The 12,190-nt window shown below is 38.7% G+C and overlaps 1 protein-coding gene across 1 annotated transcript in view; it reads right to left on the bottom strand.

Annotated features, from left to right (window-relative positions):
• The window catches only part of LOC143642060 (piwi-like protein 3), a 29,010-nt gene that overhangs the window by 2,522 nt on the left and 14,298 nt on the right, over positions 1–12,190 (bottom strand). Inside the window, exons 11-15 of the mRNA XM_077110154.1 lie at positions 3,574–3,797; positions 3,341–3,444; positions 1,462–1,532; positions 900–1,050; positions 122–247 (exon numbers count right to left, since the gene is read on the bottom strand). Of these exons, the coding sequence (XP_076966269.1) occupies positions 122–247; positions 900–1,050; positions 1,462–1,532; positions 3,341–3,444; positions 3,574–3,797 (676 nt within the window). The remainder of the gene's footprint in view (positions 1–121; positions 248–899; positions 1,051–1,461; positions 1,533–3,340; positions 3,445–3,573; positions 3,798–12,190) is intronic.

Here is a 12,190-nt window from a genome sequence, read left to right as displayed (position 1 = left end):
ATAGATCAAATTAGTTGTCAAGCATGAGAAAATGCTTCTAAGGTGAAGTTACTGGGATGAAGGGATTTTGCAAGGTGAACTGAGAACATTATAGATGCAGATATAAAAGTAAAACTCTTACCATTGCTCCCTGGTTACCATCATGTCAACAACAGTTCCTGGAGCTGGATTTCTAAGTTCTTGATTGTGTTGAAGAAAAAACCTGGTGTTTATTCGTTTCTTCACCACAATGAAAGTTAACTTGATACTTGAAAAATTAGGATAAATTAGTATGTTTACTCAATCTCAGAAGTATTCAGGGTGCTAGAACCTCACACGCTTAGGACCTATTTAAAAGCCTGTGGACAGCAGCCCCCCTCCAAACAGCCCAGTTTAAACACTTGGTTGCATGTACCCAAGTGGGGCAGTAGAAAAGGAGGAGTCTCTTTAGAGCCACCCATATCCTAGGTGAAGGGACCCTTCCTCTGAACCTCAGAACCAGTCCTGCTGTCTCTGCTGGGCAGCAGGCCCCCCAATCAGAAGAGGCTGCGGATACAGCTAGGAGGGAGCCCCAGCACAGAGACTTAAAAACTCCAGGATCAAAGGAGTGACATCTGAGAGCCATGGACAAAGTGTTCATGGACATCTGAACATCTGAACAGATGTTCATTGTGAATCTGTAAGGCAGATGAGCACTCCACACAGTGCTCCATGAAGGGAAACAGGCTGCCACCACACTCTGCACCCCGACTCCGTGGGAACCACAAAGGCTGTTAACTGCCCCCCCAGCCACTGAAGCCCACTGTGTGAATCAAGCCCCTTTTTTTCTCTTCACATGTCACTTAGATTTTTTTTTTTTTTCCTTCCCGAGAACAGCTTTTTATCTTACATTATCTGAACTGGACAATTTATGTACTCACCTATATGGGCACTCATTTTCTAAGTAGCTCACGAGCTCAGATATTTCATGGTCAAGCAAGGCCTGAAGCTGACCATCTCCCACTCCATCCCGATAGACCACAATAGATTCTGGTGCATGTGGTACATTTCTAAGCCAGGAATTCAAGGCACCTGAAAGGAACCCAGAAACATGTAAGCACACCTCAACTTGGGACAAACTGGCCTCTGCTTTTTTGACAATGTCAGGGTTCACCTTTCAACACTGTAGCTTTCAGGACAGTTTCGCTCACAGACTCCAACTTCAGAATAGTCCAGGGGTTTCTTTTATTTTAGTCCAGGGGTTCTCAATAACAGTACCATTGAAATTTGAGTGGTATGGGTGTGTGTGGACATGTTATACACAATGGGGTGTTTTGCCGCATTTCTGGTCTCTACCTGCTGGACTACATGCCAGCAAACCACCATCCCAGTGTGGCAACAAAAAAGTGTTTTCGGTCATGAATGAATGGTCTCTGGGGGCACTATCTCTACTTGTGAAGAACTACTGATGTAGAACGTTGGCACACCAACCCCAAGGCTGACCTTGCAAACAGTTCTTCAATCCATCCACAAGCTCCTCTCCTGGTGCCTGGAAGATACATTGAGAGTACCACCTATTTTCAGAAAAAAAAAATGAATTAACTGGAATCTTAAAATTTCATCATTTGGATTCACACACACCCCAGTAGCCAAAGGATCCAATTAAGGATCAATCCCTTCACATATCTACAATGATCAAGTATTAGCCTCTTTTGATATCTTAGGCATCTTTCAAGGGTTTTTGAATACACACAAACAAGAACTGTTAAAATTATTATGAATTACTCATTTTGGGGCTGAGGTTGTGGCTCAGTTGTATAGCACTTGCCCAGCAATTGTGAGGCACTGGGTTTGATCCTCAGCACCACATAAAAATAAAGGTATTATGTCCATCTGCAACTAAAAAATTATTTTAAAAAATTACTCATGTTTAAAAAATTACTCCACATACATGACTACTCTAGTTTCACCTGCTGGGGAATGTGACCAAGTGAAAACTCTTCTCCTGGAGATTTCTGCTTTGGGGTCAATGTCTTAGGCAAAGGGCTCACCCATAATAATAATCTGAGGAAGCAATTTGATTTGCAAGACTGACAGCTATTATGACAACTTCAACATGTCCAGTAAAATCAGAATGGCTGGGCACTGTGGTGTACACCTGTAATCCAAGTGGCTCAGGAGGCTGAGGTAGGAGGATCATGGGTATAAAGCCATCTTAGCAAAAGCGAGGTGCTAAGTAACTCAGTGAGACCCTGTCTCTAAATAAAATACAAAATAGGGCTGGGGATGTGACTCAGTGGCTGTGATCAACCCGTTACCACCCACCCACAAAAAAATTCATAAAATGTCTCAAGTTGCTCTCTCTTTACTGTTTACTTCAGAATGAGCTCACCTGACCACCTGACATTATCTGCTCTACTTATTTGTCTGCCTCTTTATTAATCTCCATGAGTTACCATCAGTATTTGGTTCTCTGTTTTCCCTGCTGTACTGCCAGTATTTAGATCTAGAAATTACTTCAGAATGTCCACTGAGTGACACTGTCTTCCCATTATTGCAACATTTTCTAATTCAAAGAAAAAGCGGTATAAAATGTTACTGTGTGGAAATAGAGGATCACTGGGGGAAATGATGTCATCTGTGGAAATGAGGATGGATTTTCTCTAAAGAACACTCTGAAATCATCCTCTAGTGGCCTACAAACGTCAATCATGGGGGCACGGGTAATCTGAGGGCCACATATCATGTAATACACAAGGGCTACAAACTCATTTTAAGGTGTGGTGTGTTTTCTACTCTAAGGATGGGGGGAAAATGGCTCCAGAAGAAAAGGGGAGTTGTGGAAATACAGATATACATCTCCTTTTGTGGGTACATTACATAGAAAGGCCCGAAGAAGGCAAGATTCTATACCTCCAGGCCTCTGGTTGGAAGATGGGGGGGCATGCGGAAAGGAATGTGCACAACCTCTAAGAGGCTGGACTGGCCTGCAACTGACAGCCAGCAAAGCATGGGGACCTCTGTGCTACCACCACTAGGAAATGGCTTCTGCCACACCCACGAGAGCCTGAAGAGGAGAATGTGGCTCGGCTGAGATCTTAATTTCTGTCTCATGATTTCAGAGTCTCACCCAAAGAATTAAATATAAGCAGTTATTGTCATCTGCTACTTTTTGCTCTGTTAGATGAAAAACAAACAACCCCCCCCCCCACGAACTCAACCATTCATGCAAAATATTTTGGGAGCATAATTTTGCCAGAAAACTGGGATAGCTCATGGCTAAGAACTACTCGTCTGAACTCCCAATAAATATGAGTCAGGTCAGCTCTTCGGTTGGGTGCACAGACAGCTACCAATCAAATGTCTACCAAAGCTTACTCACTTGGTTAATTCCTCATCGGTGCTTGCCACAAATCCTGCAATTGACTTCTGACGACTTACAATATCGTGGAAACAATCAACACCGACGAACATTGTCTTTTTCAACTTTTTTTTTTTAATAAAAAAAGTAAATTTAGAACAGAATATGAACAAAACTTAATGGTTAGATTAAAAAACAGACTCTTAAATTTCACTATTCACAAATAAAAGAGAAGGTAATGAAATCCTACATACTCCTGTCTCCACCTTCCAGAGGGCTCCTCCCATCTTGCAATTCATCTGCTGGGCAATCTTTATGACCATGGTTTTTAAAGTACTGGTTTTATTCAGGGTATGTGCCACCACACACTGGCTTGGAATTGGAGATTTAACACACAAGTATTTTTTTATTTCGTCATACCTGTTTTTCCTATCATCAGGCAATATGCAAACCACCTTAAAAGCAAGCAGACATAAAACTCTTTAAGACAGTAATGATAAGAGAAATGAAAGCCATTTCAAGGCAGAACACTGATAAACTAGAGTCTACTAAGTGACTAAGTCTAAGGAAGTAGAGAGTGTAGAATCACATCACAAGGAAAAGGCTGCAGAATTGGCAAACTGGGAAGTGTGCATCCAATGCTTAAGCTTGAAAAATCTTTTGTTCCATTGACTCGATTTCCAAGAATTTAGGGTGAAGTTAACAAGGATGGGTTGAAAGTGTCCACAGAAGGATACCAGGATCAGGAAAGTCACCATTTGCAAGATGATCTTTATAGATAGGGTACTTGCTAGGTACTCTACTTGTCCCAGTTCATTTAAATCAACATCCTGTGCTTCCTGATATAATGGATTGAGAAAAACCCACTACCACATCTATGGTATTTTGCAAGAATGCATGACTTGAATCTAATTATGAGGAAATGAGCAAATCCAAATTGAGAGAGATTAGACTAATGGATTAGTTAGTCGATTAGACAAATATTTTTCCGTCTTACAACTAAAATCCTAAAATGCAGGCATAAGATTTTGTGTATGTATTTATGCATGTTTCACAGGTGTACGTGGTATGTGTTAAACATGACTAATCATCAGGGAAATGCAGATCAAAGTCATATGAGGCATCACCTCACTCCATTGAGGATGACTGTGATCAAAGGTGTGGAGTAGGGTGTTAGAGTCTGTAAACAAGTCTGGATGGCGCCTGGCAAAATGCCAGAGGGAGTGGTTTGTAAAGTAACACCAGTGAGCCATTAAGTGTGGAGATTCCTGATTGGTTGACTGCTGTATTAAGATAAGCTGTGTGGAATGTATAAATACCACTCCTGTCCTACAATAAAGGGCTCCCACTCCTGCTGTATCGATCTATACAAGTTGTTCTATACAAGTTGCCAGGCACCATCCTGACTTGTTTACAGACTAACAGTAGGGCACCCTTGCACTCTGCCAGTGGGAATGTCAACTAGTACAGTCTATCATTGGAGACAGAGGGGAAGTTCCATGAAAACTAAAGCAGAACTGCCCTTTGATCCAATGATCCCATGCTGGGTATATATGTAGGAAACAAGTTCATGAAAGAAGTATCTGTGCTCCTACGTTTACTCAGCGCTATTCACAATAGCCAAGATATGGCATCAACTAACATTTCCAAGAGATGAATGGTCAAAAAAAGTAGTATATACACACACATAGTGAATGCTACTCACTATAAAGAGAGGGAAATCTGGTGATTTGTGATACCATGGATGAATCTGGAGGATATTAAATGAAATAAGCCAGGTACAGAAACAAAAAGCATCATATAAACTTCACTTGTGTGTGTAATCTAAAAATGAAGTGGAAAGTAGGACAGTGTTTACCACAGGTGGGGTTGGTTACCAAGAATGGGGAGCCTGCAGGGGTGTTGGTCAAATAACACACAATTATAGTTAGGTATAAGGAATGAGTTCCAGAAATCTAGCAGGCAGCACGTCAACTATAGTTAGTGGTGTATATAATATTCTTGAAAAAAATGTCATGAGAGTAGATATTAAGTGTTCTCACCATAGACAAAACTATTAGGTAATGCATGTTAATTAGCTAGAATTAACCATTCCACAATGGAGACATACTTTAAAACGTGTGGTATCCAATAAATATATATCTCTATTTATTGATTTACCTCTTTTTCTGAATAGCTAAGACATTTCATTTGAAAATGGATATTGGCTCAGAAAAGGTGTTTGCCTCCCAAGATTCCCTATAGCAATTAAAAAAAGAAAGTCTAGGCTTCATATAAAAGGAAGAAAAACATACTGGCCTCATGATCAAGAAAGCCTCCCTGGTCAGAGATCATCCTGAGGGAAGGAGGAGGATGCAAGATGAATTAAGGAAAATAATTCAAGGAAGGGAGAAAGATGGGATATTTCTGTAGTAACTCAGACACCAGGTAATGACAACTTGGTCTAAACAATGGATGGAAGAATCATTGAACAAGAGGAAGGACTCGAGCTAGGAGAAATACTATACTAAATAAACATTTACCTAGATCATAACTGGAGATGAAAATCATGATGATTTTTATAACCCATTTACATTAAATTTATATGTCATATCACTTTATAAAATAATTCCAAATTCAAAAGCCTGAGAAGGGGCTAGGATTGTGGCTTAGCGGTAGAGTGCTCGCCTAGCACGTGCAAGGCCCTGGGTTCAATCCTCAGCACCCCATAAAAATAAAATGAAGATATTATGTCCAACTACAACTAAAAATAAATATTTTAACAAAATAATTGAAAACTGAAAAAATGTAAATGTCCAAGTATAAGACTATTAAAAAATAGCCTGAGAACATTAGCAAAAGGAATAGCTAAGCCCTGATAGTGCACATTCAGCTACACTCTAGAGATACATTGGCATTTGTTGGTTAGTTTAGGGGAACATGGGCAGCCTTCTAAATTTTAAAGTACATGTAAATGCAGATTTAGAACTAAAGAACACACACCAACTAGACACTTACCATTTCTGGGCCATCTTTGATGAGCGTCTTTAAAATGTCTATATAATTAGAGATAGTGTTATCAGGTACTTCTCTCCTAGAAAATAAACATATCATCAATCCTCAAGTGGAAATGAATAGTGAAACACAACAAATATTTCATGCAATGAATAAAAATAAGCCATGATAAAAATGTCAAGATTTCCATTTTAGTTGTTTTTCAAACTAATTTGTAGGTCTGGTTTCCTTTGTAATGAGCTGGGATGTCACCATTTGGTCATCAGAAGTAAAAAGCTAAATAGACTGAAAAAAAAAAAAAGAGAGGTGAGGACACAGGGCAAATGGCTGCCCCCAAGGAAAAAACACAGGTGATCCCAAGAGTCAGAGCTTGCCCGAGAGGCTCAGAGCAAACAGGCCCAAGACAAAGCAGAGACCTAAATTGTAATTGGCAATTTATTGAAATTGGTGGATGCTCAGTGTGGACAACTGGGGAAAATTAAAAAACTGCAGGTATACCCAGGCCCAGGGAGGACCCCATAATTTGGAAGACTCACTTCTAGGAGATCAACAGGTTCTCTAAAATATCAGAAAAATCCCCTTGTGATTCCAAAAGAGGAGGGGAAGAAGAATCCTTCTGAAATATTTTAGAAAACTCTTCTTCTCAGCCTGGCTGGCCTGCAGGGAAAACCAGTTACCAGAGCCTGATCTTTTGGGGAATTATCAGCTAATCTGCATGAGATAAGGGAAAGAGCAACTCTAGCACACTCTAGCCGTCTGGTCCTGCCTGACCCAGGAGAGAAGAACTTAAGCACCTGTGAAATTCACAATCCACAGGCTCCACCTCACCACAGAATGACACCTCATTATAGGAGTCTAGTTTCCCTTTAACTCACTACCACATGACCATTTACAGCACACACTGACCCAAAGCATCATATCCAGCCATCAAGGAAAAATTACAAGGCACACCAAAATGCAAAAGCACAATCAAGAGAGAGACAGCAAACAGACAACTCTCAGATCAGAAATTGAGCACAATTTTTCATAACTAAAAGGATTGATTAAAAAAAAAACTTTTAAAAATCAGATGTGTCCCCACATATAAAACTCCTTTAACATTTTACTCAGTTTCTTACTAATGTGATTATAGAAGAAAAGTCAAAGCAATAAACCTCTTTTTGTAGATGATATCTGTGACAAAAATCTGAATCAAAAAAATCCTGAAATGACTAAGAGGTTACAGTAAGGTTTCAGGATACAAGGCTTAATATATAAGAGCTAAATGCTTTTTTAAAAAAATACCAGCAACAAAAGTAGAATTTGAAATGAAAAAACAACAATATTCACACCTCAAAATGAAATACTTAGGTATAAATCTGACAAAATATGCCTAAAACCTACGTAAGGGAAACTAAAATTCCAATAAATAAATAAATAGGAGCAGTATTCCATGTTCACAGATAGCATTGCATCAACTATAAGTTGAGTCTAATCAAAAACCAGTGAATAATTTTGTGAATATTGGCAAACTAATTTTTAAAACTTATGAGAAGCAAAAGACCCACTATAACCAACACAATTTTTTTTTCTCTTTCCACTTTTTTTTTTTTTTTTTTTTAAATTGGAGCATCACAGCTAACCAATACAATATTGAAAAAGAACAAAGGTGGAAGAATGACCTCTCCAACATCAAGACTTAATAGAAACCTACAGTAATGAAGACAATGTGTGGTTTTGGGGACGGCATAGACAAATTGGTCAATGGAAATTATATAGCCAGATATAGACTTAGGTCAATAATCAGACAGAGGAACAAAACCAACACAATAAGGAATCTTTTCAACAGATGATCCTGGAACAAATAGACATCCATGTGCCAGAAAGAAAATCAGTCTAGACACAGACCTTACACCTTCCCAAAACTAATGCAAAAGTGGATCACAGACCGAAATGTACAACCTCAAATTAAAAACTCCTAAAGTTTTATAGGAGAAAATTTCCATGACCTTGGTTATGACAACAACTTGATACAACATCAAGGGCAAAATTCATGAAAAAAAAGAAATAGATTAGTAAGACTTCATTAAAATTAAAAACTTGTGCCTTGTGAAGGAAACTGTCAAGAGATGAGAAGACAAGCCACAGACTAAAACAAAATATTTGCAAAAGACATCTAACAAAGCACTCTTACAATTCACCAATAAGAAAACAAGCTGATTTTAAAATGAGCCAAACATATAAGACCTCACCAAGGAAGATAAATATGGAAAGATCTAACAAATAAGCATGTGAAAAGATGCTCCATATTATGCTATTGAGAAAATGCAAATATAAACAACAGAGTCAATGTCACCCTAGAATCACCTGATCCCAGAACACCTGTAACACCAAATGCTGGTGAGAAATTGGAGCAGTAGGAACTCTGATCATTGCCAAGGGGAATGCAAAAGGTACAGACACTTTGGAAAACAGTTGGTGGTTTGTTAAAAACTAACACTTCTTTATGATATGATCCAGTAATTGTGTTTCCTGGTATCTATCCAAAGTTGTTAAACACTTGTGTCCACACAAAAACTGGCACATAAATATTTAGAGCAGCTTTATGCATAATTGTCAAACCTTGGAAGAAAACAAGATGTCCTTCAGTAGGGGAATAAAAAAAAACTGGTACATCTAGACAACATGATAACATTTAGCACTAAAAGGACATGAGCTATCAAGCCATAAAAAGAAGAACTTTAAGTACATTATCACTAACTGAAAGAAGCTAATCTGAAAAGTCTACATACTATATGCTTCAACTGTATGAAATTCTGGAAAAGTGAAAACTGTGGACATACTGAAAAAAAACTAGTTGAGACTACTCTTGGTATTGTAATGGTGGATATATGTCACATACATTTGTCCAAATCCATAGAATGAATTTCAATCTTGATTTTGTACAATGTAAACTATAGATTGAGCAATTGTAATGAATTAATATAGGTTTATTAATATAGTTTCATCAATTATTTTAAATGCACTGCTTTAGTGGGAGATATTGATAATGGAGGAGGTAGGGAGTACATGGGAAGTCTCCATACATTCTCCATTTTTCTGTGAGCCCAAAATTGCTACAAAAAGATTAAACCATTTAAAAATAAGTTCAATTTTTAGAAACATGATTGGGACCTTGGTTCTTTTTAAAATTTTTTTTTAAGTTGTAGATGGATACAATACCTTTATTTCATCTATATATTTTTATGTGGTGCTGAGGATCAAACCCAGTGCCCCAAACATGCAAGACCAGCACTAACAATGAGCCACAACCCCAGCCCCTTGTTGTTGTTCTTTTTTTTGTACTGGGGATTGAACCCAGGGGCACTAAACCCCTGAGCCACAGGCCCAGCCCTTTTTATATTTTATTTAGAGACAGGATCTTGCTAAGTTTCTGAGGCTGACTTTGAACTTGTGAGTCTCCTGCCTCAGCTTCCTGACCACAAGGATTACATGCTGTGTCACTGCATCCAGTGGGACCTAGTTCTTAACAGTCCCCAACCAGAACGGGAGACTATCATGCTAAGTGAAATAAGCCAGTCCCCCAAACCAAAAGCTGAATGTTCTCTCTGCTTTGTGGATGCTAACCCAAACAAAGGAGGCTGGGGAGGGGAATGACAATAACCCATTGGATTAGACAAAGGCAAACAAAGGGGTGGGTGGGGGAAGACAGTACAATTTAATCAGTCCTCACTTTGCTAGCCTTGTATTTGTATACATGACCAGTGTAACGTCACCTTTGTACAACCACAAGAGTAGGATCCTAAATAGAATAAGTTAAACTCTATGTATGTATATTCTGCCAAAATACATTCTCCTGTCATGTATAAGTAAACAAATTTAAAAAGTATTCCCCATCCATTCATACCAAGTTGCTCATTCCCATGCCTTCCTCAACATGTATCCTAACAGCCACAAAGCATGTCACAAAAGTCTGTTTTCTAGTGTTTGTTGACTATAAGAAATTAACATTTACTTACAGGGTTTCAGAGTTTTGATAAAGAAAATGATTCCTCCCAGTTGATATTTCAGAGACTCTACTTTCAGATTGTTAACAACCGATTTTTAAATTGGAAATTGCCACTCTACTTACATTTTTGCTTTTTCTAATGTAATGCCCATGGCAGGGGTGACTAAGTTTAGATTCTCCTCTAAGATCTTGGCCTCAGAAACACAGTTCCTAGTATGAAGTATTACCCAATGTTTTAGTGACACCGCTCTAAGTAAGGATGTACTTCTTGATCCTCTTAACCAGTCTGCTGGTGAATTAGCCTCAAACTAGAAAAGATTGATAAGACATAAATTACTTTTTTTTTGACATCAACATTATCCAAGGACATTTCCATTGTATATCTGTGCAATTTCGATTGAAATCTCTCAATTCTTAGCTTAAATAATGTGTGGATTACATATTTAAGATATAGATTAGAAAAACTTGGATTCTATCTTGGGTGTTATGAAGTTTTAGTTGAGAGTTCATTAGACTAAGATGATTCCAGGATTTCAGTTTCCTCAGAGGTATGTGGAGACCTAATGTAAAAAGTAAAATAAAACTAGGAACTTTACCAACCAGAAACTGCCAACCAACATCTATGTAGGGTCTTTCTACTCTAGTCAATATATTGTTTTCATTGTACTTCTACATCAGCCTGTGGCAGCTCACTGCCCACACTGCTGCCATGAAACTCTGAACCTCTTCTGGTTCAGAGTGCTGCCGGATTCATTAATCCTTCTTTGCTCTAATACTGTTAAAACTTCAGTCTTTTCCTTTATTACAGGTTCCTCTGCATCATTTCGATTCTATGTATCTGGTCCTTAAGAATATACTTGGAAGATCAGTCTTCCAACTGCCAGGAGCAAATGTCCATAGATTTAGATAAAGAGATGAGAGAGCTCACCATAGCCCAGTGCTTCACACATATCCTTATGCAGTGTTTGCCTGTCATCTCACAGAAAGAATAGGTGTACTGAAAAGAGCAACAGGCATAGCTATAAACATGACTGAATTGGTTCCTTTGTGTATTACTCTATTTGACTCCACCATGACATGCAAATCCTGACAATTCATCTTACCGAATCATCATGTTGGAAGATTCTTTCTTCTTTCAAAGTTCTTCCTGAGACAGACAAAAAGTCTAGGTCAAGCTCAAAACTCCAGCGACTAAGTTCTCTTTGTGCATTCCGGTCTCTAAAAATATAAATATTCCCATTGTGATCAGATCAAGAAAAATAAGCAATGGCAATTAGATATATGCAAATCAGGACTATTTTCCTTGAATCCATTACTGCCTGTTCTCAGGGTTGAAATATTGAAATTCAGCAGTGGAGGTGTTTCTATTCATGGTGGGAGTTGATGAGATTTTAGAAACTGGAAAACATCACGATTTGGATATCCATTATCCAGCCTTCCTGCTGCAGGATGCCTGACTGTCTGGGAACACCCGTCAATCACTAACAGAAGCCCCCCGAGATCAGCTTCCTAACAGGAAGGGCTTTGGGCAGAGAATTCCCCCTTTCTTCTCACTGAACCACTTTTTGAATAAAGTCATTTGCCTTGCCTCAACTCCTTAGCTGTCAACTTAATTGGTCAAGCAAGGGGCAAGCAGCTGGATCTTAACAATATTGCAGATAGAACTCTGAAATAATCTTGCCCCTGGACTCACATTTCTGTAGGCAATTTAGAGCCTCTTTCATTATTCCTGTATCTTGGTCCTCTAACATTGCCCAATCAGAAAAACTGGAATTGCTCCCCCTCTCCCGCAAAGAATAGCATTTTTTTCTGCAATAGTCATTTTTTAATAGAAAAATCTGAGATGTCAAGGGATATACACACGGAGCTCAAACTCAGTGCACACGACA

Source organism: Callospermophilus lateralis, chromosome 1 (assembly GCF_048772815.1).
Source record: "Callospermophilus lateralis isolate mCalLat2 chromosome 1, mCalLat2.hap1, whole genome shotgun sequence".
NCBI lineage: Eukaryota > Metazoa > Chordata > Mammalia > Rodentia > Sciuridae > Callospermophilus > Callospermophilus lateralis.
This window is presented reverse-complemented; position numbering and strand designations above follow the sequence as displayed.